The 27,849-nt window shown below is 37.6% G+C and overlaps 1 protein-coding gene across 1 annotated transcript in view; it reads left to right on the forward strand.

The window, feature by feature from the left end:
* RP2 (RP2 activator of ARL3 GTPase) overlaps positions 1-27,849 on the forward strand; it is a 54,128-nt gene that overhangs the window by 19,488 nt on the left and 6,791 nt on the right. The window contains exons 2-3 of the mRNA XM_043896846.1: positions 9,606-10,271; positions 15,742-15,856. Coding sequence (XP_043752781.1) covers positions 9,606-10,271; positions 15,742-15,856 — 781 coding nt within the window. The remainder of the gene's footprint in view (positions 1-9,605; positions 10,272-15,741; positions 15,857-27,849) is intronic.

The raw sequence follows: 27,849 nt of genomic DNA on the forward strand, positions 1-27,849 counted from the left end.
TTTGTTTTCAGTCAGGAAAATAATACTTAACTTTGTTTAGTAGCTGTATCTGGGAATTCCAATTCCTAAAATGTTTCTTTGATTTTGAGAGTATATCCACTATGTTTCAAAGATTGTAGTTAGAAATATGGACTAAACTAAGCTTATTTCATAAGTAATTCTTGTGAAATAGTAGTTTAAAAACTTGAACTTTTGTGTTTGTGATTTGGGGCACTTTGAGGACTAGTAACTTTTGTATAAGTATTACAGTACTAAACTTCAAGTTGTTTATCACTTTTTGTTTGGAAGAGCTTTCAGGAATTGTTGAGAAAGTAAGTACAGCATTATAAATCCTAAATTTCTTTTTTTGTAGATCATATTGATAGTCCAGATAATTTTATACTATAGAACTCTTTAGCTATAGGATTAATTTCTCAATGAAATGTGAGAACTGAAGTGTCCAGGTGAAATACTTAGAATAGTAAATTCCATTTAATTCCTCAGTATTGGCAGCTGTTACAGACTGATTGTGGTTCCCCCCCCCACCTCCAAATTCATATGTTAAAACCCTAACTCCCAGTATGGTTGATTTTATTTGAAGATGGGGCCTCTAAGGAAATAAAGTTAAATGAGGTCATAAGGGTGGGGCCCTGATCTGACAGGATTAGTACTCTTATAAGAAGAGACATCAGAAAGCTTACCCTGCACTCACTCAGGAAAGACCATGTTCAAAAAAGGAACCATCCAAAAGACAAAAAGAGAGGTCTCTCCAGAAACCAACCCCAGTGGCACCTTGATTTTGTACTTCTCAGCCTCCAGAATTGTGAAAAATAAATTTCTGTTGTTTAACTTAACCAGTCTGTATTATTTTCTTATGGCAGCCAGCCTTAGTCTACTCGGGCCATTATAACAAGATACCATAGACTGGGTGGCTTAAACAACAGAGATTTATTTTGCACAGTTTTGGAGGCTGGGAGGTACAAGATCAAGGTGCCAGCAGATCCAGTGTCTGGTGTCAGAGATAAATACTGCTGGACATTAATTAAAGCAGTGAAAACAGATCTTGTTCAGTAACTCCTGACAGGGGAAACAGCTGAGTTCCATTTCAATTTGTACAGAGGTGATTTAAGCTATTTAAGAGAGAATGACGGAGAAGGCAATGGCACCCCACTCCAGTACTCTTGCCTGGAAAATCCCATGGACGGAGGAGCCTGGTAGGCTGCAGTCCATGGGGTCACAAAGAGTCAGACACGACTGAGTGACTTCACTTTCACTTTTCACTTTCATGCATTAGAGAAGGAAATGGCAACCCACTCCACTGTTCTTGCCTGGAGAATCCCAGGGACGGCGGAGCCTGGTGGGCTGCCGTCTATGGGGTCACACAGAGTCGGACACGACTGAAGTGACTTAGCAAGAGAGAATGAGGGATGGGGGAAGAGCAGGGCCTCAGTAGAGTCAGAGAAGTGAAAACTTACGAAGTTGGTCCTTGTAAATGAGAATAGGCCAGCCATGTTTGTTAGCTGGCAGTTTAGAAGTTAAGATCTTATCTTCCCACAGAGACTGGTAAACACAGGCCCTATCCTTCCTAATAATTACATTTCATAGCAATGGCTCTCAGGTCCTTGAGAAAGACACTTCTAGTAAGGAATACAGTCACAATTGTAAGCCCTTTTCAGTAAATGTTCTAAGAAAGGGAGTTCAGGGGCCTATCATCAGATATTGGCTAGAACAAATAGTAAATGTTCATGCAGGGTTGAGCTTTCTCAGGCAGGCATTTTTATAGCCTTGTGCTACTAGAAGCCTTGCTAGAGTGTGGTCAAGTTTCTTAGTGCAAGGATTTGAATGGGCTTGCAGTGTGCCAAGAGCTCTGTATTTCTCACTGGTGAAGCCCTCTTCCTGCTTGTAGTCAGCTGCCATCTTCCTGTATACTCACATGCCCTTCTTTTCTTCAGTGCCTGCCTGCATCTGTTCTTATAAGGGCATTAATCCCATCCTGAGGGCTCCTCCTTCATGACCTCCTCTAAACCTAATTGGGGTTCCCTCATAGCTCAGCCGGTAAAGAATCTGCTTGCAATGCAGGAGACCTGGGTTCGATTCCGGGGCCAGGAAGATCCCCTGGAGAAGGAAATGGCAATCCAATCCAGTATTCCTGCCTGGAAAATCCCATGGACAGAGGAGCCTGGCAGGCTACAGTCCATGGGGTTGCAAGAGTCGGACACTACTTAGTGACTAAACCACCAAACAAACCTAATTACCTCCAAAGTCACCACCTCCAAATACCATCACATTGAGGGATTAGAGCTTCAAGGCATGAATTTTGAGACAACACATTCAGTCCATAATACAGCCCAAGCCTAAAACAGCAGCTCAGTATTTTTGAAGTTAAGAATAGACTTTCTTTCTGCATTTGCAACAAGTCTTAACTATACTAGTGATATAGTACTAGTTATAATATATTATAATTAATATAGTTGAAATTTCTGCATGTTAAATACTGTATGTTTATAATATATCATGAATCATTTCCCATGCCAAAAAAATAGCTGAATTCCTTTAGGAAGTATTAACTGTTTTATTTTTATCTTTATCCAAACAGTGGTTTGTTTCCTACTTAATTCTGAGATAAATATGCTTGCAGACTTTTGAACTTGCTATCTATGTCTTACACAAAGATAATTTGTCCAAAATCTTGAAGCCCAAATCAATTCCCCAGGAGAATACACACAAACTTTTGCATAAAAATTTTAAGGAGTTTCTGGTACAGTAAGAGTAACCATACTGAAGCTTGAAGATTTCCCCTTGCTCATAGAGTTTGAGGCCTTGGTAGAGACAGGCCAACTCCTGGGCTCTTATTTTAAAAAACAAACAAGCCTATTGGTGGCACTCTAGATCTTCTCATTCCTACTGTGGGAGGTGGACTGGTGCCAAGAGACAAGCTGAAGACTAGAGAGTGTTTTTTATCCTGCTTAAGGCCTAAAGCAGAACCAACTTCAACCACTCTTGCATGTTCCTGACTAGATCAATATGCTATTATCCTGCTCCATGACCACATTCCCATCCCTTTCCACTGTTTGTGTTTTTGTTCTTTTTTCTTCATCATTCTTGCCAGAAAGTTGCCTGATTTTTAGATTCCACTCCCCCCGCCAAAAAAGAAACAAACAAACACACACCTATTTGGGGCTTTGCTGATGTTTTCTACTGTATATTTGATTTCTAAATCAGTAGTCTCATATTATTTTTATCTCATTTCCTTCTACTACAGAAAGTCAGTTTATTCTACTTTTTATTGTCTAATTTCTTAAGATGGACATTTAATGCATTAATTTGAGAGTTTTTATTGTGGCTATATAAGCACCATTTTTGGTGCATTCCATAGACGGTTTTTTAACATTTAATCCTACATATTTTAGGTTATCTTTTATTTAAAATAGAGACTTTCTTTATGATCTAGTACTAGTACATAATATTTTTAAAAAATCTCCCATGTGTGCTTGAGAGGAAAACATGAGTATAGTAGTTGGATGCAGAACTCAAACTTATTCATTGTGTATTCTGGATCTCCTAGAATTGTGGGATTTGGGGGGAGATGTTTTTGGTGGGGGGGGTGGTCTGATAGACCAATCAATATTTGAGAAGCAGCATTAGAAAATACTCCTTAGATTTTAATATGCTAGTTCTGAGGATTTGGAGAGATCCTAAACCACTATCAAAGTTAATCACCACCCATTTTTCTTAGCTCTTCACCAGCACAGGGTTTTTACTCTGTCCCAAATTTGCTCCCAAGGAAATCTAGACCAGCGGTCTGAGTCCCAGCAGGTGTAGGGGAAGCATTGTTGTCTCAAGATTTGGGAGGGGGAGAAGCAAGAGCAGAAATCTGAGGTTTCTTTTCCGTTTTATCTTTCACACCCACCACAGGGGTTTTTCATCATTTCCCCTTTTTTTTCCATTTATTTTTATTAGTTGGAGGCTAATTACTTTACAATATTGTAGTGGTTTTTGCCATACATTGACATGAATCAGCCATGGATTTACATGTATTCCCCATCCCGATCCCCCCTCCCACCTCCCTCTCCACCCGATCCCTCTGGGTCTTCCCAGTGCACCAGCCCTGAGCACTTGTCTCATGCATCCAACCTGGGTTGGTGATCTGTTTCACCTTTTCTTAGTGTTTTTCTTACTTGGTCTATTTGAGATTGATCTTGGGCAGTTGGGAGCCAGCAACTATGCTAGTTCAGTATCTTGGTAGAGACCAAACTGGAGCACTGTACCTTTATATATATGCCTCACCTGTAAAATCCTAGAAATGGAATTGTTTGAACACCCCTTCCCACTTTAAACCTGTTTTGCCTCTTGTATTTTCTTCTTTTTTTTTTCTTTTTGGTGTGTGACACTGTGCTGTGCTATGCTAAGTCACTTCAGTCATGTCCAACTCTTCGTGATTCCGTGGGCTGTAGCCCACCAGCATCCTTTGTCCATGGGATTCTCTAGGCAAGAATACTGGAGTGGTTTGCCATTCCCTTCTCCAGGGATCTTCCCCACCCAGGGATCAAACCCATGTCTCTTATGTCTCCTGCATTGCAGGCATATTCTTTATGACTAGCACTACAGTGCACCACCAACATCCAATCTCATAAACCAGAGCAGTGTTTTTTCAAACCTGTGGGTGGGATAATAGGAAATAATAGGGATTTAACACAAAATAAGCATAAGTGTTACTTTTTGAAACTTTCATTTCATTGGTATGTGTATACAAATATTCATATATACATGTACTGGGCTGTGCTGGATAATGTTCTAATGTGGATTGTAGTCAAAAAGATTGAAAAATACCAGACTAGAGAGCTAGGAATCATGTTTGACTCATCCTTCTGCCTTATCTCCTACAGCCACTGAATTACTAAATCTGCTGATTCTACTTCCTCAATTTCTCAAATGCATCCTATCTTCCTCTTCCCTGCTAACCACTGATCTAGTTCCAGTCCTTTCTGGATGACTGCAACCGTCTCTCCAATCTCTTATGATTATACAGTGGAAGTGAGAAATAGATTTAAGGGACTAGGTCTGATAGACAGAGTCCCTGATGAACTGTGGACTGAGGTTTGTGACATTGTACAGGAGACAGGGATCAAGATCATCCCTAAGAAAAAGAAATGCAAAAAAAGCAAAATGGCTGTCTGAGGAGGCCTTACAAATAGCTGTGAAAAGAAGAGAAGCAAAAAGCAAAGGAGAAAAGGAAAGATATACCCATTTGAATGCAGAGTTCCAAAGAATAGCAAGGAGAGATAAGAAAGACTTCCTCAGCAATCAATGCAAAGAAATAGAGGAAAACAATAGAATGGGAAAGACTGGAGATCTCTTCAAGAAAATTAGAGATACCAAGGGCACATTTCATGCAAAGATGGGCTCAATAAAGGACAGACATGGTATGGACCTAACAGAAGCAGAAGATATTAAGAAGAGGTGGCAAGAATACACAGAAGAACTGTACAAAAAAGATCTTCATGACCCAGATAATCATGATGGTGTGATCACTCACCTAGAGCCAGACATCCTGGAATGTGAAGTCAAGTGAGCCTTAGGAAGTATCACTACGAACAAAGCTAGTGGAGGTGATGGAATTCCACTTGAGCTATTTCAGATCCTAAAAGATGATGCTATGAAAGTGCTGCACTCAATATGTCAGCAAATTTGGAAAACTCAGCAGTGGCCACAGGACTGGAAATGGTCAGTTTTCATTCCTGTTACAAGGAAAGGCAATGCCAAAGAATGCTCAAACTACTGCTCAATTGCACTCATCTCACACGCTAGCAAAGTAATGCTCAAAATTCTCCAAGCCAGGCTTCAGCAATATGTGAACCGTGAACTTCCAGATGTTCAATCTGGATTTAGAAGAGGCAGAGGAACCAGAGATCAAATTGCCAACATCTGCTGGATCATGGAAAAAGCAAGAGAGTTCCAGAAAAACATCTATTTCTGCTTTATTGACTATACCAAAGCCTTTGACTGTGTGGATCACAATAAACTGTGGAAAATTCTGAAAGAGATGGGAATAACAGACCACCTGACCTACCTCTTGAGAAATCTGTATGCAGGTCAGGAAGCAACAGTTAGAACTGGACATGGACCAACAAACTGGTTCCAAATCGGAAAAGGAGTACATCAAGGCTGTATATTGTCACCCTGCTTATTTAACTTATATGCAGAGTACATCATGAGAAACACTGGGCTGGATGAAGCACAAGCTGGACTCAAGATTGCCGGAAGAAATATCAATAACCTCAGATATGCAGATGACACCACCCTTATAGCAAAAAGTGAAGAAGAACTAAAGCACCTCTTGATGAAAGTGAAAGAAGAGAGTGAAAAAGTTGGCTTAAAGCTCAACATTCAGAAAACTAAGATCATGGCATTCGTTCCCATCACTTCATGGCAAATAGATGGTGAAACAGTGGGAACAGAGGCTGACTTTATTTTGGGGGGCTCCAAAATAACTGCAGATGATGATTGTAGCCATGAAATTAAAAGATGCTTACTTCTTGGAGGGAAAGTTATGACCAACCTAGACAGCATATTAAAAAGCAGAGACATTACTTTGTGAACAAAGGTCCATCTAGTCAAGGCTATGGTTTTTCCAGTAGTCATGTATGGCTGTGAGGGTTGGACTATAAAGAAAGCTGAGCACCAAAGAATTGATGCTTTTGAACTGTGGTGTTGGAGAAGACTCTTGAGAGTCCCTTGGACTGCAAGGAGTTCCAACAAGTCCATCCTAAAGGAGATCAGTCCTGGGTGTTCATTGGGAAAGTCCCTGATGCTGGGAAGTATTGAAGGCAGGAGGAGAAGTGGACGACAGAGGATGAGATGGTTGGATGGCATCACTGACTCAATGGACATGAGTTTGGGTAAACTCCAGGAGTTGGTGATGGACAGGGAGGCCTGGCATGCTTCGGTTCATGGGGTCGCAGAGTTGGACACGACTGAGCAACTGAACTGAACTAAGCTTCAATCCCCATGCCACTTGTCTTTATTCTTACCAGAATAATCATCCTAAAATGTAAATTTTTGCTTATTTAACTCCTGTGGTATCCTATTGCCCATAGAGCACTTCCAAGTTTCATAATATGGCCCCTGCCTGTCTCTCTAGCTTTATTTGCTGCCATTGCAGTATCACTGGTAACACCACACCACTTTCCGTTTTCCTCACACTCCCTGAAGAGTTTTATTTTGTTTCATTTCTTTCGTTTTTGCCTGATAAGGGAAGGGAGAGCCTTTACTCCCATCCCTTTTACCTGGTGAACTTCAGCTTGTTCATTCTCACTTTGAACAAAAAGTCTTATACCCCTACCTTCCCTGCCCCTGGTATTGCTTCTCTGTATTTCCAGAATATTCTGGGCATCTCTCATTAGCCAGCGACGTTATTTTATTGTTTTTTCCCCCAATTCAGATGTCCAATTTATTTATTTTTAACTTTTTCTTTTGTATTGGAGTATAACCAATTAATGATGCTGTGATGGTTTCAGGTGAACAGTGAAGGGACTCAGCCATACATATATATGTATCCTTTCTCCCCCAGACGCCCCTAACATTAACCAGGTTGTTTAAAATTATTTGTTTAAGTTAGTGTTCAATTCTTTTATGGAAAAAACTGACCATATTCATTTTTGTGCTTAAAACAATGTCTGGCTCTTATTGGGTGTTCAGATGACTGAATGGGTGAGTGACTGAAGATATAGAAAGTTAAAGTGACTTTTTCGTTCATGTTGCTTGTAGGTGACCAAATTGAGACTAGAAAAGAGGTGCCTCTTTTGTTGCCTCATGCTACAGACCAATATTTCTTCTAGTACGTTGTGTAAAACCGGATGAGTACAACATTTATTGTGTAATACTGAATAAGTCACTTTAAGCTACTTTGCGTATAATTAAGATGATTAAATTATTCCTTTGTAAATAATGAAGTTTTTGATGTACTATACCTATGGGAGCCTCTTTCTGGTATATGAATAGCTTTGCTTGAAATTTAATATTCACAAAGAGGTAAGACAGTGCAAGTAGATTTCAAAGTAATTTGGAGAAATCAAAATGGTCTTTTAATGACTATATTTTGAGAAGTCAGGTAAAATTTAAAAGATAATGTGACAGATTTCAGGTATACTGTTTAAAAGATTCTGTGGGTTTTAGTTTAAAATACCTAAAGCTAGAAATAGTGAAATTTGGAAAAAAAATTACATTGTAGGAATAGCTTAATAAATGTTTGAATCAAATTTGTAGATACAAATTCTAACATACAATGACTCTTATGCCTTCACGTTCTTCCATTTTCTGTAGCACATTGCAGAAATCAGTTGGAATTTAGAAAGTAAGACCCCAGACATCAGTTTATAGAAGAAAAGAGAAGCATATTCCAATCTGGGTATATTTCCAAATTCAGAAGTTTTAAAGAAACAGGTTTGGTTGTTTTTTTTTTAAGTGAAGCATCAGAAAAAGAAATGGGTCAAAGCTGAAATATTCCTTAATATCATCCAATATGTTTTGTGTATTTGTGAGAGTTTCCCCAGTTGTTTCTAAAAATTACTTTTACAGTTGATATATTGAAACAGGATCCAGCAGTGTCCACACATTGTTTGGTTGGTATGTCCTTGAGCCTTTCTTTATCTATAACAGTTTCCTCTCCCTTTTCCCTCCCATGCCTTTTATTTATTTATTAAAAAAAAATGTCATGTTTATTTTCTCACTATGTTGCAAAGTCAGTAAGAGTTGGAATGTATTATTTTATCATTAAAAATTGTTCCTTCCCTTCTAGGCACTATCTAGGGCTCTGAAAATCTTTCAAGTGAATGTCAAATGAAGTAGGTCTGGGAATCCTAGTTGAGCTCCCAAGGGCTAGGAAGGCCATTTTCTTCATAAGTCCTACCCAGTTTAGGGCATCATAAAAGGCCCTGCGGCTCTTAGTCTCCCCACTGTATCCACTAGGTTAGCCAGAACCTACCAGTTTGAGAGACGGGTAGATGTGCCTGGCTGCCCCACCAAGAGACTGGACTGATGGGCCTCCTCCCATGGTTTCAATGACTAGAACCCAAAGGTAGCTTTCTACTTTGGGGACTGGGTACTCAGCATATGTAAGTTCACTGGAACCCTGTGTAGGAAACTGCCAGGTCTGGTTATAAGAAAATTTTGTGCCATCACCCCCACCCACATGTTTCCCAGGAAGCAGGTGTCCTGGAGACAGAGTATGTCAGGGCTCTACAATCTTCTGTGTGGTTATTTGTGATCTTTTTTCTTTCCCTATATTTATGAGGCTCCTAGGAAGGAGCCAGGAGCGTGTAGACCCCAGCTGGGGAGAGTAAAGGTGACTGATTCCAGCTTTCTGTGTGTCCTTAGCTCTGTACTTGCTTGTATCGCTGCTGGCAAGGTGAGCAGGCCTCCCCGTGTTTACGGTCCTAGGCTTCCCACTTGTATATTCCCAGGCTGGCAAACCTTGGAGCCTCCGGGCTCTGAACACTAGACAGTGGTCATTAAAACCTGGCTTGAGTCTCTGTTCTGGCATTAAAAAAAGTTGTTCCTGACACCTAATAGACAATGTTTGCTGAATAATGTTAATAATACTGAAGGTCTGTGTTTTATTCCTACAGGTTGATCTGAAAGACTACATGTTCAGTGGACTGAAGGATGTAACAGTAGGTCGCTTACCTGGGAAAGTGGCAGGACAACAATTTCTCATTCAAGACTGTGAGAACTGTAACATCTATATTTTTGATCACTCTGCTACCGTTACTATTGATGACTGTACTAACTGTGTCATTTTTCTGGGACCCGTGAAAGGCAGCGTGTTTTTCCGGAATTGCAGAGATTGTAAGTGTGCATTAGCCTGCCAACAGTTTCGTGTGCGGGACTGTAGAAAGCTGGAAGTCTTCTTGTGCTGCGCCACTCAGCCCATTATTGAGTCTTCCACGAATATCAAGTTTAGCTGTTTTCAATGGTACTACCCTGAATTAGCTTTCCAGTTCAAAGATGCGGGGCTCAGTATCTTCAATAATACCTGGAGTAGCATTCACGACTTTACACCTGTGTCAGGAGAACGCAACTGGAGCCTTCTTCCAGAAGATGCTGTCGTTCAGGACCATGTTCCTCTACCTACTACCGAAGAGCTCAAAGCTGTCCGCATTTCCACAGAAGCCAGTAGAAGCATCGTTCCAGTGTCCCGGGGTCAGAGACAGAAGAGCAGTGATGAGTCATGCTTAGTGGTATTATTTGCTGGTGATTATACTATAGCAAATGCCAGAAAATTAATTGATGAGGTAAGGAGAAGAGAGAGAACTGAAACAGACATACACCTATATAGGAACAAACCACTTCCTGGAGAACATCCATTCTTTTCAAATTGGCTATTAGAAATACAGGCAATCCTTAAATTATAGTCCTCTGCCCACTATGGATTTATCTGAAGCTAGGCCTCAAATACTTTCCCAAAGAAACTTTAAAAACATAATTCAATTCATGAAGCATCCATTAAGCACTCATTATGTGGAAGTTACTGTTACCATATTTCATTGATTATAGAATATACCTTTGTTTTCCAGTTTTGCTTCTCTGAAATGTGTCTTACAACTGTTGGAAGTTTAGAGCTGATGAAATGTAATATATGCTGGGAGGAGAGATACACAGACAAAATTATCTGCCTTCAAAGAATTTCCATTCTTTATCACAAAAGTAGTACTACAAAGTGAAGCATGACCTTTTAGAATTACTTACTGGGGAAATTTATCTAGAGTTTTTAATTGTTTAGTGTGTGGGAAAGACATTTAGGAATTCAACTTTTGGAGCTTGTTTTGACTGTGAGAGCAACCTCCACATTACTTTCCTTACTTCACTTTGCCCTATTGCCATGAAGAGGAAGTTAGTGTGATAGAATGAGGTGGCAGCTGGGACACCAGAGGTTGTAGGCTCATGATCGGGGCTTTTAGTGCATTCAGGAGTAGAGAAGGGTTCTTTGGGTAGCAAAATTCACTTGAGAAATAGTGGGGATCTGGAGGTTAGGGGTTCCAGAAGTAGTAGTTCCTGGTTGGTGGGTGCTCCAATGAGGAGGCAGCAGTAGGATGTATTGATTATCCATTAATCAAGATTTCTTCAGGAAGTCTCTTTGAATTTGAAAACCAAACTTCCAGAAATGGAGAGGTGAATAGAAAACTCTTTTTGAATGGATTTTTTTTTTTATGTTGTAACACTTCTGTCAAAAAGAATGGTTTTAGAAAAAAAAAAAACAACTACAAGTGACTGCTTCTCTGTAGCTTATACATTCCACAATGTAGAAAGCCCATGTCTGAAATCTACAAAGTATATCTGAGGTCCAGTTTTCCAAACAACTGAAGCCAAGTATAATCTTAAGAATTTGATATTTTCTTTTTTGATTATGCCAATCTGATAAACATGTGCTATGGATCTGGTGAGATGTAGAAAAAGTGCTCTGGCCTTTAAGCTGTCTAATCACATGTTAATCCAACATCTGAGGTAAATAAACATTTTCATTATACTGTATGGTGATTTTTTTAAAAAAATCTACATACAGTTTTCAAAAGAAGTAGTTATTCCGGTTAAACTCCTTTTTGGTTGATAGTTCAAAGAGGACATAAAGAATGTATAATATGTTTAAAGAAAAAAGCCATTGAAGCAAACACTGTCATTCTTCATGAGTCATCAGACATTCTTAACCTTTTAACTTGGTATCTGATATGTGAAATGACAGGTTGTGTGCACTTGAAAGTAACCTGACCAGGAAGATTTGTGTTCTTTATATAGCCTTCTGGATTACAGAATAACTGAAATAAAAGTGCAACAATAACAAGAATAAAAATGATGACAGTAATAATGATAGCTAACATTTATATAGTGTTTATTGTATAGTATTTAAGTGAATTAACTCACTTAATTCAGAATAACCTATGAAATAGGTTCCATTGTTCCTCTTTATACTGATAAGAAATTGAGTCACAGAGAAAGTAAGTAACCAGCAAGAGGTCACTCCCTGGTAAGTAGCAGAGCCATGATTTAAATCCAGGGAGTTTGGCATTGTAGACCATAATCTTAACCCTTAAGCATGATACTGTTATGCTGCCTCAGAGGTAAAGGGAAGTTGATAAATGCCTGGTGGAGTAGAAATGTGACCAAGAGTGTGTGAAGGCAAAGCAGATACTACCCTCCAGCCTAGAAGGAAAAACCATGGAACTTTTTGGCTAGAGTATCCTAACCTAATTCTGAAATCACAGAATAAAGAGAACAAAAAGAAGAAAATGCCAAGTACATGTGAACAGGGTATCACAACATGCTGAAAGACCAGTGACTTACATATTAAGAGAGAGATTACATAGTTTTTTTAAAAAATGAAGGTAGAGTTCCCTGGAAAATATGTGTAGAAGCTAGTTAGTGCTGAGATGGAAAAAATAAAACTTGAGTCTTTCCATATCATAACACAAATGTCTTAAAACAGCTTAGACTAAAACTGTGATTGCTAGCTCTGGTTTTGTTAAACCCTAGGAGTAGCACAGAATTTTTTTCATACTGTTTTTATAAATTAAAGCTATTGTAATAGTTTTTTGAAATAGAAATTATAAAACTTGAGAGAGTAGAAAGTCTAGAAAAACTGGGTAAACCAGAAAACACATTCCATAGGAGTCAAGAGAAATTCTCATTGTTCAGTCGCTTGGTCATGTCCACCTCTTTGGGACCCCATGGGCTACAGCACACCAGGCTTCCCTGTCCTTCACCATCTCCCAGAGTTTGCTCAAATTCATGTCCATTGAGTCAGTGATGCCATCCAACCATCTCGTCCTCTGTCATCCAAGATGGTTGGATGAGATCACGGGAGCCTCAGTTTTCTCATCTAAAAATCAGATTTCCTGCTGGCTCTTAACTGCATCACAGATATGCATAGGATAAAGTAAAAGTAGTTTGAGTTGTTTGGAAGTAACCACAAGCATACATGCTCAGTCATGTCCGACTCTTTGTGACCCCATAGACTGTAGCCCACCAGACTCCTCTGTCCATGAAATTATCCAGGCAAGAACACTGGAGTGGGTTGCCATTTATTCCTCTAGGGGATCTTCCCGACCCAGGGATTGAACCCACGTCTCCTACTTCTGCATTGGCAGGCTAGTTCTTTACGACTGCACCATCTGGGAAGTAAAGTATTGGATAATTTAAGTTGGGTAGTTACTGCTACTTTCAAGTCTTTAAAAGTAGAATTTTCATGAAACAGTTTCTTCACATGTCTGCAGTGAAATATCAAACTAGATATACTAGTTTCATAGTTCATTACTTGATTTTAGGTAATGGTATTTTGAATTAATCATCTTATTTTTGTCAGTTTATGTGTCTGACTATAAAATGAGAGGTAATGAGCAGTCTAGGGAATTAGAAACAGATGTAGGATTGTTTCTGATATTTTAAGTAACTTTGCAGTCATCATCTGGCAGTGATGTTTATGTAATTTTCTTCTACTTTTTTAATGGGTGTTTCTTTTTTTTTTCTGAGGCAACATTGAGGGCTCTGAAAAAGGATTTGAGTTTGAATCCAATTTGATGAAATGGTAGAGAATAATGTAGTCATAGAATGAAATACTATCAAACATTAAAACTGATCTTATAGTAGAATAGTTGGAAAATATTCACAACTAAGTAAGTGAAAATTTGTAGAATATTATGTATCTAATTTTTTAAGTAGATAAGTCTGGAAAGTTATATATACTAAAATGTTAATAGTTGTAGTTCTTCTTAGGAAGTGGATTAAGAAGTTTTCTTGTTTTTAGTTCTATGGATTTTACATAAAACCTGTATTATTTCTGTAATGGGGGAACAAAAACTGGAAGGGTAAAAGAAAGTATACCAGTACCTCCCTGGTGGAGTGGTCCAGTGGTTAAGACTCTGAGCTTCCACTACAGGGTGCATGGGTTTGATCTCTGGTTAGGGAACTTTTAAGATCCCACAAGCCATGTGGCATGGCCCAAAAAAGAAGGTGTACCTATTGTAGCAGTGGCATCTTTGAGTAGTGGCAGTTTGGTCGATATTTCTTTGTTTTGTTTTTTTTCTTAATATTCTATATTGAGCTTATTTGTTACTTTTATGATTAAAAACTCAATAGGCTTTAATTGGTTGAGTCAACTTTGCATTTTTTTAAAAATCTATTTATTTTTAATTGAAGGATAATTGCTTTACAGAATTTTGTTTTCTGTCAAACCTCAACGAGAATCAGCCATAGGTATATGTATATCCCCTCCCTTTTGAACCTTCCTCCCATCTCCCTCCCCATTCCACCCCACTAAGTTGATACAGAACCCCTGTTTGAGTTTCCTGAGACATACAGCAAATTCCCGTTGGCTATCTATTTTACATATGGTAATGTAAGTTTCCATGTTACACTCTCCATAATTTTGCATTTTTAAAAACTATTTTCATAGTTTTATCTTATCTTAAAATTAATATGTACTCATTGTATATATGACTGAACAGTCCTATTCCTAAATATTTGCCCAAGATGGATGAAAATTATTATCACACAATAAATTGTATTTGCATGTTTTAAAAAAATGTGTACTCATTGTAAAGAACTATAGAAATAGAGTAGAAATAAGCTTTTTATGCTGTACCTTGAATTATCTTTGTAGGAATAATTTTTAATTTATTTAGTCTGTAATCACATTTGAGCAAACCCAGAGAGATAGTTAAGGACAAGGAAGCCTGGTGTGCTGCAGTCCATGAGCTTGCAAAGAGTCAGACATGACTTAGCAACTCAACAACAGTCAGATTAATTGGATTCAAATCACAGCTCTGTCACTTAATAGTTGTGTGATCATGGGCAGATGTCTTACCCAGTCTGTGCTTTAATTTCTCATCTGTAAAATGAGAGTAATAATAGTATCTGTCTTGTAAGAGGGTTAAACATGTTATACATATAGAATACATAAAACTGCCTGGCACATAGTAAGTGTTCCATAAACATAATCTATCATTGTTGTGCTATACTATGTAAGTTTGAATCATGGTTTTTAAAATTAACATTATTATATAAGCTTCCCCGTTATTGTTATATTTAATGAACTATGGTATTTTATCACGTGAACGTACCATAATTTACTTAACCATTCTCCTTTCATTGGACATTTGCACTATCACCAAACTAAAGCTTTTATTTGTTAGTTTCAGTCAAAAAAATTTTAAATAGTACTTAAAATTTTGAGGGCTAATTTATGTTTCTTTGGCTCTTAATTGTAACAGTAAGCATTGCAGTACTAATTCTTAACCAGAACCATGCATCTGGAAGGAAGAATCTTGTGTATGTGAAAACTTGTTACAGTGCTGCTGCTGCTAAGTCGTTTCAGTCGTGTCCGACTCTACGTGACCCCATAGATGGCAGCCCACCAGGCTCCCCCATCCCTGGGATTCTCCAGGCAAGAACACTGGAGTGGGTTGCCATTGCCTTCTCCAATACATGAAAGTGAAAAGTGAAAGTGAAGTCACTCAGTCGTGTCCGACTCTTAGCGACCCCTTGGACTGCAGCCTACCAGGCTCCTCTGTCCATGGGATTTTCTAGGCAAGAGTACTGGAGTGGGGTGCCATTGCCTTCTCCTTGTTACAGTAAACACCCTGAATTACAGTTCTAAATAAAATAAAAATCAGAGTGCTGTGTTGCATTTTATATAGAAAAATTGTAGAATAGGAAAACATTGTTTTAGCCTCAGGTCATTTTAAAATCTGAATGAAATTTTATTTCCCACAGATGGTTGCTAAAGGCTTTTTCCTAGTTCAGACAAAGGAGGTGTCAATGAAAGCCGAAGATGCTCAAAGGGTTTTTCGTGAAAAAGCACCTGACTTCCTTCCTCTTTTGAACAAAGGTACCTTCTGGATGATTGGTATATTTTTTGTGGTTATTCTCTTAAACTGCTGTTTTGACTTACTCTTGCCTTTAGTATTTCTCTTAAATTGTCTTCTCTTTGTCATTTGTTTTATGTTTTTCCTGTTACCATTCAGAAATGTCAAAATTTCACACCATTCAAAATGCCATATATAATTAACTAGACATCAGTAAAGTGAAAAGTGAAAGTGTTAGTCTCTCAGTCATGTCTCTTTTTGACCCCATGGACTGTAGCCTGCCAGGCTCCTCTGTCCATGGAATTCTCCAGGCAAGAATACTGGAATGGGTTGCCATTCCCTTCTCCAGCGGTCTTCCCTACCCAAGGATCAAACCTGGGTCTTCCACATTACAGACAGATTCTTTACCGTCTAAGCCACCAGGGAAGCCCCAAAGACAGATGGAAGGGACCTCATACGTGTGAAGCACATGCTTTACCACTGATCTGCAACCCACCCTGCAACTAGACATTAGGCATTAGGTTTTTTCCTTCCCCTGTTCTATCATCTTAGTTCTTGAAAGTCACATTTTATTATTATGTATTTTATCATGTTTAATTATTATTTTATTATTGTTGTATTATTATACTATAGTGAGTGATCATTTCCTTCTCCCTGCCAGTTATAAACCACTTGATAAGGATTCTTTCTGCCTTCAGTGAGTGTGCTTTGACCATACTGGAAAAGAAATAAGAAATATAAATCAAAGGGAATACCATTCTGTGTACTTAACATGATTGATTAAGTTTCTATGCATAATTAGAATTGTTTTCCCCAGTGGGCAAATGCCACCAGTAAATTTCAGATGCTGGAAATATGTCTACAAACAGAGGAACTAGAGTTCATATGTACTCCTGAAGTGTTGCTGTTTGTCTCCATGTATTTGAAGGTGTCCTGATTCTAGAAAACAGTTCATCAGTCAGAGCAGGGATGTTGTTTGCTGAAGGCTCATCAGGCTTTTCTTGACTGGCCTGAGCAAAATATATAATAATACATAATGATGATTGGATATACCCTGGAAAGGGGGCACATCTGTATTCATATGCTCTTTATGTATAAATAAGTTGTAATAAACTGCAAAAAGCTATAGGAAAATATTGGAGGATTGTTAGGGTAATCTTAATAACTAATGCTGGGTGTGATTCAGCCCTGAAGTATTAATACAGTATATTTTATATACTTTTGTGATTCCTCTGGTAGCACCATAGACTGTCTCTAACCAGTGTATGAATCTATCCCAGATTATATATAGGAAATTATGACCTGGCTCCTTTGATGCAGCCTTATAGATACAGGAGCATTCTGATGGAACCTTGAAAATAAATCTTTAAACCCTTAGCAGCTTTCAGAAAATTGAATCAAATAATAAGTGTAATAGACATCTGAAAGTGTGAGGATTAGGAATGAAGTGGGCATATGAATAGACCTAAATTAATGATTTATATGCTCATGTAATGTTAGTGAAGTGGTTTCATAGAATTGCTCTAACCCAACCATAGTGTGTGTTTTTAAGTCACATAACATTCCACATGGAAGAAGTGTTCTGTTCCTGCAAAAAGTAGAACTCAAACTAATGGACAGATGTTTTAAGAATTCCAGCAAATAAATATATAAACAGCTTTTAAAATCAGAGATGTCCATAGGAAATAGTCAGAGACTAATAAGGCCATGTCAAAAGGTCACAGGTGTCGGTTTAAAGGAATCTCAAGGAATTTCCACTGGTCAAATTTGGGACAATTTGAGCATCAAAAGCATAATGAAGCAGGGAGTGTGGGTTCAATCCCTGTTTAGGAAACTAAGATCCCACATGTCACATGGTGTGGCCCCCCCCAAAAAAAAACGCCCACAATAATGAAAGAAATTGATTTAACAACAACAGAAATCCATGCATCCATAGTGGTAATAAAAAAGAGGAGAGAGGAAATTGGCACTGGAACCATGGACCAGCATACCCAGTCAGCTTGGAATCTACCTAACTGTATGGTCTACATGAATATCATGAATGACTGCTAGATATTCCCATGATCCAGAAGCTTCTTATGTATGTGTTAGTCACTCAGTCGTGTACGACTCTTTGTGACCCCATGGACTGTAACCCACCAGGCTCCTCTGTCCATGGAATTCTCCAGGCAAGAACACTGGAGTGGGTTGCCATTCCCTTCTCCAGGGGATCTTTCCAAGTCAGGGATTGAACCTGGGTCTCCTGCATTGCGGGCAGATTCTTTACCATCTGAGCCACCAGGGACGCACTCTTCCATTAGCTTGAAATGACCAGTTCTCCAGGACCCGAAATGGTCTCACAGTAATAATCAGTTTCTCATCTAGGTAATCACAAACAAATCATCTGTTTAAAATTTGTTTTTATAATCTGAGGAATATCTCTATAAAATTCATCAGCCCATGCTTTTTATCTAATTTGAAAAATCAATAGTATTTAATATATTCAGTTAATAAATGTGTATTAAGCACCTGGAGAAGAGAATGGCAACTCCAGTATTCTTGCCTGGAAAATTTCATGGACAGAGGAGCCTGGCAGGTCGCCCATGGGGTCGCAAAGGGTCAGACACGACTGAGCGAATAACACATACACACACACAAGCATCAAACAAAAGGGTGGTCAGGGAGAGAGGGAATAGGGAAAGCTCTTCTGCTCTTTACAGAATACTGTGGGCTAATAAACATAGAATGATAGACTTCAGAAATCACTATTTTCCAAACCCTGATGTAATAATTAATTCAAAGGTTATCAATGAATGCTAAAATTATTGGGGTAAAAGTTGATGAGAAGTAGGATACACACATTCTAATTCAAATGGGAACTGTACCTTTACATCAGGGTACTTAGCATCAGTGATGGCAGAGCAACCTGGCATTGTATTTCCCCTGATGTGATGGCAATAATATACAACATCGTCTGTGAAGTATTCTTGCCAAAAATATTTTACCTGAATCTAATTGAGCCCAGACTTACCTTCTAGTTTATAAGGAATAAAGGAAATCTGGAGACATGTTAAATGACACCATGAGGGAACAATGAGACAAATCAAAAATGGAAGACATTTTACAAGGTAACTGGCGAGGACTCTGCAGACAACATCCTTGGAAAAAAACAATGGGGGAACTGTTCTGGATTAAACAAAACCTAACAACTAATGAAAGGAATGAACCTTAATTGGATTTTGGATTAGGGTGGGGTGAACTCTAAAGTTGTAAAAGTCATTTTGGGGACAACTGGGGAATTTTGAAGATGATATTATGGAATTATTGTTGTAGCCTTAAGGATGATAATAGTATTGTGGTCATTTATATAGGAGATGCATGCTGAAGTGTTATGATATCTACTATTTTCAAATGGCTCAGCAATGCAAAGTGTGTGTTTGTGCATGTCTGTGTGCATGTGTGTGTATGTGTATAGTGTGTGGCAAAGCAAATGTGGCTAAATGTTAGCATTTGATGGGTATAGGTGAAGAGCAAGGGCTTCCCAGGTGGTGCTAGTGATAAAGAACCTGCCTGCCAGTGCAGGAGATGTAACAGACGTGAGTTCTACCCCTGTGTCAGGAAGATGCCCTGGAGGAGGGCATGGCAACCCATTCTAGTATTCTTGCCTTGAGAATCCCATGGACAGAGGAGCCTGGTAGGCTATAGTCTATAGGGTTGCAAAGAGTTGGACATGACTGAAGCGACTTAACATGCATGCAAGTGAAGAGCAAATGGATGTTTGTCATTCTTCCAACTTTTCTATAATATCTGAAATTTTTCAAAATAAAAGTTGGGCAAAAATTTTAAGCTGCCTGGTAGTGCATTGATTCATATGGAATAATGAACAGGCTGTCTGTGGAGATATTCCTGTAGGTGTTGGAGGTATTGGGTCTTTATGTAAAAGTGGCCATCAGTCATTCTAAGGAGAGTTTCTCAACCTCACCACTATTTGATATTTTAGATAATTCTTTGCTGTGATGGGTTGTCCTGTACATTATAGGATGTTTAGCAACATCCTTGGCCGCTGCTGACTAGATGCCAGTAGCACACTACCCCAATCATGGCAACCAAAAGTGTTTCCAGACATTGCCAAATGCCCCTTCAGGGGCTAAATTGCCCCCAGTTGCAAACCACTGTTCTGAGAGGGGAGGGGAGTGGACTTACCCTTTGGAAATTTTGCTTTTATTTCAAATAGTTTTTATTTTAGAGTCTCTAAATTTTCGTCATCAGTTAAAGTAGTCACAATTATTTCCTTTCAATTAATGAAGCTATTTGACAGCTTAATGAGAGAATTCATTGTGTTTTTCATCCTGAGAATCTTTCGAATCTGACTGATTCTCAGAACTGCATGGGGTACTATTAAAGACTTAAATTTCCAACTCCCACTTCAGGACTGATTCAAATATCTTTGAGATATTCCCTTGGCATCTGCATTTTACAAAGTTCCCTGTATGGTTCTGATGCTTAGTCAGATTTGGGTTCCTTTGTTTTAAAGGATCATTCATTCATTTATTCAGCAAACATAGATGAGATATGAGAAGTAGTAAAGGAAGAATCAGATAATATAGGGTCATGTGAGCCACTGTAGAGACTTTGGTTTCTAGTTTGACTGAGATGAGAATCTACTAGACATTTCTATTTTTTTTTAATAAACTCTATATTAGAATAATTTTAGACTTTCAGAAAAGTTACAAAGGTAGTACAGAGAGTTTTACTACTTACCTTCCTCTTATGTTAACATAAGCATGGTACATTTGTCAAAACTTTACATTGGTAAAATACTCTTTATTCAAGCTATAAACCTTATTCAAATTTCACCGGATTTTTTTTTCCACTTATGTCCTTTTTCTGTTCCAGAATTTAATTCAAGATCCCACATTGCATTTAGTCATCATATCTCCTAATCTCTTCTAATCTATAACAGTTCCTTAGTCTTTCCTTGTTTTTCATAACTTTGAAATATTTGAACAGTACTGGTAAATTATTTTGTAGAATGTCCCTCAATTTGTGTGTGTCTTGGTGTTTTCTCTGGTTATACTGGGGTTTTGAGTTTTGGAGGAGAGGTGAAGTGCCTTTCTCATCACATCACATCACATCACATCACATCACACCACACCATAGGGCACGTGATAGCAGCATAACTTAATGCTGGTGATGTTGCCCTTAGTGACTTGGTTCAGGTGGTATCGGCCAGGTTTCTTAAACACTGTAAAGTTCCTTTTTTCCCCTTTCTATACTCTTTGGAAGTTCTTTCTGTGTTTTTTGGAAGTTGGATCTCTAAGACAAGTCTACACTCAAGAAGAAGGAATTAAGCATCACCTCCTAGAGAGAGGAGTATCTACATACATTATTTGGAATTCTGTACAAAAGATTTGTCCCTTCTCTCCCATTTATTTATTCAGTCATATATGTCTGTCAGTATGGACTCATAGATACGTATTTTATTCTTTGGGTTATAGTCCAATACTATTAAATTGTTCCAATTTTACTCTTTGGGAGCTCTTTTAGGTTAATTCCTCTGTCTCTTTGACATGCCTTTTATTTCCTATTTCTGGCATTATTGTGTTGGCTAGGTCTTGTTGTATAAACTAGTGAGAAGAGGACATCTCTGCCATGTTTCTGATCTCAGGATAAAAGTGTTCAGTCTCACCATTAAGAATGATGTTAGTTACAGATTTTTTTCAAATATACCTTTTATTAGACTGAGGGGGTTTCATTATATTCCTGGTTTGTTAAGTTTTTATCACACATGGATGTTGAATTTTGTTAAATTCTTTTTCTGCATTTATTGAGATGACCATGTTTTTTTAAATTATTGAGTCATTTAATCTGGTCAGTGACTTTTGTTAATTTTTAATGTCATACCAGCCTTATATTCCTGAGATGTATGCCCTTAATCATGATGTTTTATCCCTTTCATATGTTGCTGGATCCAATTTGCTAATTGAGAATTTTTACATCTTTGTTCATGAAGCATACTGTGTCTGTGGTTTTCTTTTCTTGTAGTATCTTTGTCTGGCTTTTTTTTTTTTTTTCTTGTCTGGCTTTGATATTAGGGTAATGCTGGCCTCATAAAATGAGTTGAGCAGTATCCTTCCTCTTCTGTTATCTTGGAGAGATTATAGAGAATTAGTATCATTTTTTTCCTTAAATGTCTGGTTGAATTTGCCAGCAAAGCCATCTGGGCCTGAAGACTTGAGGGGAAGATTTCTAGCTATCAGTTCAGTTCAGTTCAGTCGCTCAGTTGTGTCTGACTCTTTGCAACCCCACGAATCACAGCACGCCAGGCCTCCCTGTCCATCACAAACTCCTGGAGTTTACTGAAACTCATGTCCATCGAGTCGGTTATTTAATTTATTTATATACTACATATAGAGATCTTCAAGATATATTTTTCATCTTGGGTGATTTTTGATAGTTTTTGTCTTTTGGAGAATTATTTCATTTCATCTGAGTTATCAAATTTATAGGTGTAGAATTTATAGTATTTCCTTATTCTTATTAATGTATGCAGAATCAGTAGTGATGTCCTTCTTATACTCCTATTGGTGATTTGAGGCTTCTCCCTCTCGCATTGGCCTTGATAGAGTTTATCACTTTCATTGATAATTTCAAAGAAAGAACTCTTTGCTTTATTGATTTTCTCTATTTCTCTTTTAAGTTTCATTGGTTCCTGCTCTAATACTTATTTACTTTTTATTTGCTTTAGGTTTTATTTGCTCTTCTTTCTCTAGTTTCTTAAGGTTTTAGTTTGCATTACTGGTTTTGTCTCTTCTAATAGAGTAATTCTCATTATTCACAGTAAATATGTTCTATAAAGTTGCTGTGAACATTGAAATCAGTGAGTACTGAACTGCTACTCCTAGGAGAAATGTAGGGCTAGGTTCCTGCAAGTCTCTGGTCACAGCATTTCTTTCAAACAATCAGTATAACCTTGTTGTATGTGTATTTCTGTTTAAAGCCCTCATTTAGTATATTTTTTTGATTCATTAACATTGAACTCACAGCCAACAGCACTATAACTTGTACCTGAATGAAGCTTCTCTACTAATAACAGATATTTTCTCTGTAAGGCACATCACAGATTTCCTAAGCTTAAGAACATTACTTGGGCACTACATTTAAAGGCCACTTTAAATACCAATATTACCAACAAAACATATAAAAATGCAGTACTAAATGGACTACTGTGAAAAAGCCACTTGTTTACAGAATGAATGCTTAAACAAGAAGGCAGAACATCACTTTGTTCTAATTTACCTTGGAGCATGGATGTGAGGCAGCTCATATTTTTTGCCACTTTGTATACATCCATGAGTGACCATGAAAAAAGTGCAAGTATTGATATTAGGTAAAATATTTTACCTGTTTGGTAAAATAAATTTTACCAAGTAAGCAATTAGCAAATAAGGAAGCTGCAAATAATGAAGATTGACTGTATATGTATTTTGTGTTAGAAATTTTCCTTTAAGTGCTACTGTAGCTGCATCCTGCCAATTTTGATATGATTTATTTTCATTTAACTCAGGGTTTGGCAAAGTATGGCCTACTGTATATTTCATAAATGAAGTTTTATCAGAGCACAACCACACTTGTTTATTTATTATGTTTTGCTGCTATATCTCTGCTGCAGAAATGATTAGTTGTGGCAAACATTGTATTTAGACACTAAGCCTAAAATGTTTCCCATCTGGCCTTTTACAGAAAATGTGTGCTGATCCCTGATGTAGTAGTTTCCCTTGAGACTTTCCATTTGATCCATGGATTATTTAGAAGTATAATGTTTATTTTCTAAACATTTGAGAGATTGTCCAGATATGTTTCTATTATTGATTTCTAGATTAATGCTCTTATGGTCTGAAAATGCACATTATATGGTTTCTATTTTCTTTAAAAAGTTAAGGTTCTTCCTAGTCTGTGTGCATGTGAGAAGAATGTATAATCTGCTTTCGTTTCATGAAATGTTCTGTAAATGTCCACTAGATTGGTTTGGTTGATGGTGCTATTCAGGTCATCTGTATCCTTACTGATTTCTGCTTATTTGTTCTATAAATTAAAGAGAGAAGAGTGTCAAAATCTTCAACTATAATTGTGCACTTGTCTATTTCTTTTTTCAAATCCTATCAGATTTTGCCTTATGAATTTTGAAACTCTTTTTAGGTACATACACATCTAGAATTACATCTTCTTAAAGATGTAATTTATCATTATGTAATGTCCCTCTTTGTCTCTGATAATCTTCCTTGTCGTGAATCTGCTTCATCTGAATTATAACTACTGCAGTTTTGTTTGGTTATTAGTGTTTCATCATATATTTTTATCCATTTTCTTTTAACTTATCAAAATCTGTGTGTCTAAAATTAATTTTTTGTAGACAGTGTATATTTGTTCTTGCTTTTCAATCCAATCTGACAGTCTCTGTCTTTTAACTGCTGCGTTGGCACCATTCATATTGAAAGAGATTGTTATAGTTGGATCAACATCTACCATCTTGCTAGCTGCTTTCTATTCCATTTGTTCTTTGTTTTTTGTTAACTCTTTTTCTGTTTAATTGGGTATTTTTTAATAAAATAAATTTTAATTTTACCTCCCCTATTGACTGATTTATTTATACTTCTATTCCTAACTCTTCTTTAATGGTCACCTTTGGTTTTACAGTGTACATATTTAAATAATTTCTCCAGTATTCTTGGGCTTCCCTTGTGGCTCAGTTGAAAGAATCCACCTGCAGTAAGGGAGACCTGGGTTTGATCCCTGGGTTGAGAAGATCCCTTGGAGAAGGGAAAGGCTACCCACCCCAGTATTCTGGCCTGGAGAATTCCATGGACTGTATAGTCCATGGGGTCGCAAAGGGTCGGACACAACTGAATGACTTTCACTTTCACTTTATAATAGTATTATACCACATTGCTTGTAGTTTATAAGGACCTAATAACATCATATTCTCAAATCTTCCTTCCTATCCTTGTGTCATTGCTATATGTTTTACTATTATGTATGCTACAAATACCTAATGCATTGTTCACATTATTAAACTGTCAGTTATTTTTTTCTTGTTCTCAAGGATTTTAATAGACATTCAAGAACACATTTAATTTATCAGAAGTTATCCCTCTACAAGAGTTGTCTGCTGTTAATCCCCTAACCACAGAAACGCTTCTGGGCATCTAATATCTTTTCAGCAGAAACAAGAAATAAGGTTGCAAGATTATTGTAGTCATTCAGGAGAGAAATATTGTCCAGTAAGACCATTGTCATGGGAAGAGGTGGAGAGAAGGGAACAAATTCTAGATATGCTTTGATCATTTGTACATAATATCACATATAAAGGCCTTATTTCTGTGACTTATATACACTACTAATCAGCAAAGAGAATCCAAAAGTCCAATAAAAAGAAGCAATGGATACGAAGTATTCACAGTACAAATAAGTAAGTGAGGAACTCAACACCCTTCATTATTAGAGAAATGTAAAATAAAAGGAATATGTAAAATATCCTTCAGTGGAAAAAATGGAGGTACTTGAGAGTGTGATCTCAGTGTTGAATAACTATACTCTTTATTTCTTAAGTTTTTTAAAATATTTATTTATTTTTGGCTGCACTAAGTCTTTGTTGCTACACAAGGGCTTTCTCCAGTTTTGGCGAGTGAGGGCTACTCTCTAGTTGCAGTGTCGGGACTTCTCATTGCAGGGGTTTCTCTTGTTGCAGAGCACATATGCTAGGCATATGTGGGCTCAGCTGCCTTGCAACATGTGGAATCTTCCTGGACCAGGGATCAAACCGGTGTCCTTTGCATGGTTGCAAGGCAGATTCTTAACCACTGAACCACCAGGGAAGCCATTTAGTTAAGTTTTAAAGAAAGCTTATCGGGCTTCCCTGCTGGCTCAGAGGTTAAAGCGTCTGCCTGCAATGCCGGAGACCTGGGTTCAAACCCTGGGTCGGGAACATCCCCTGGAGAAGGAAATGGCAACCCACTCCAGTATTCTTGTCTGGAGAATCCCATGGACAGAAGAGCCTGGTAGGCTACAGTCCATGGGGTCACAAAGAGTCGGACGTGACTTCACTAATGGAAGAAAAAGTTAGTTTTTATTTTTCTTTTTTATATTCATCCTACTGTTTTAAACTTTTTACCATCGTTATTTCTAAATATTTTCATTTACCATTTGTTTGTTTCTCATGTCATTTATGCTGGGTTTATTTTCTCCTTTTTTGATAATACAAGCTTCAACACAAGTATAATGAGAGTTCTGGACAAGCCTTATTCACAATCTTCATTGTTTCCTCCATTTCTTCTTCTTTTTACTCCTCTTCTCTTCTTTTCTCCTTTTCCCCCTTACTGTTCCTCCTTCTCCACAGTTGCCAGCATTTCCTACTGGTTTTCTCTATTTTGTTCCTCTTCTTTCTTTTTTACTGCCCTTCTCTTCCCTCCCTTCTCCCTGAATTATGCATTATTTCTCTTTCAAAGATTCTTACATGACTTCAAGAGAGCTTCTCAATAAAAGAGGGAATCAGTGTGATATATGAACTATTTTTCTCAAAGACTGTTAGTCAAATATTCTTTTTTAACTTTGGAAAAAATTCTTTAACAGTTATTGTGCACTCCTAACTATAATCTTTCTTTATAAAAAATGAAATTAACAATTTATAGTAAGCTCTCTGTACATCTTTTCTGAAATAATTTTCAAATTATTGAAATAAATGTAAAATGCCATTTTCAGAATCCTTTTTAGAATGTGTTTCTCTAAGTAGAGAGAGACAAATTGAGTCCCCTGATGATCTTGGCATTCTGCCTTGAGACAATTGCAGACTTAAGTTTCAAGAAAAGTGATACCAGGAAAACCTGATGGTATCCTTCAATTGAAAGGAATAAGATCAGTTTCTCTGGTTGTAGGCAAATGGGTTTTATAGGAAATAACAGTGAGGAGCAGCTTTACAAATAAATAACTCTAAGTTTCTGCTTAGAGTTCTGTCTTGATTCTGTGGTTGAGTATTAAGCTATGCATGTGTATGGTAAAATCAAGTTTCTTCTGCAGTTCTTCTTTTTCATGTTCACTGTCCTCAAGTTTTTCTGCAGTTCTTTTTCATGTTCATTGTCCTCAGGTTCTTTCTGCAGTTCTTCTTTTTCACATTCACTGTCCTTCTGTGGTACAAATTGATCCATATTTGTGAGAATTGGAACCTTAAGTGTCAATAAGGGACTTCCCTGGTGGCCCAGTGGCCAAGATTCCACACTCCCAATGTAGGGGGCCTGGGTTTGATCCCTGGGCAGGGAATGAGATCTACATGCCACAATTTAGAGTTCACATGCTGCAAGTAAGACCCAGAGCAGCCAAGTAAATAAATAAAAATTTTAAGTGTTAACTAGAAAAATATATCCACAACCTAAATGTTAAGAGTTGTGTTTTATTTGGGTGGAAAGTTTTAGGACTTCAAGCCTGGGAGACAGCATCTCAGGTAATCCTGAGACAACTGCTCCCTAAACTGCCCATTATTTTTAGAACAATTAAAAATAAGAAAAATATAGACATATTTTACTGGAGGTTTTAGAGCATAGGAATGCCACGGTCCCTTTAAAATGTAGCTTTTATCATTCTGGTTACTCTAAGAGAAAAACGGAGAGACCAGCTGGGAGGCTGTTGCTGTAATCTAACTGAAACGTGATAATGGCTTGTTCCAAGGTCATGTTAAATAACACAGAGTTCATTAGATAGGATATCCAGAAATCATTTTTGTTTACTTCAGAGTCTCACATTTTTTTCATGACAGTTCAAATATTTAGATTTAAAGCTACTGCAAGCTATTTGATAAGTCACATTAAAACACTAAAAACATGACCAGTGATCTACTTGACCTCATAATTCAGTTTGAAATAATCACTTGAAGTAATCATTTTGAAGTCATTGTAGTCCTCGTCATTAGATGACTAGAGATGACTAGAACTGCTTAAAAACGACATTGTTGGTGGTGTAGTTTTTTTTAAAATCTAGGGTAATGCAC

The sequence above is a fragment of the Cervus elaphus genome, chromosome X (genome assembly GCF_910594005.1).
Source record: "Cervus elaphus chromosome X, mCerEla1.1, whole genome shotgun sequence".
NCBI classification, from domain to species: Eukaryota; Metazoa; Chordata; class Mammalia; order Artiodactyla; family Cervidae; genus Cervus; species Cervus elaphus.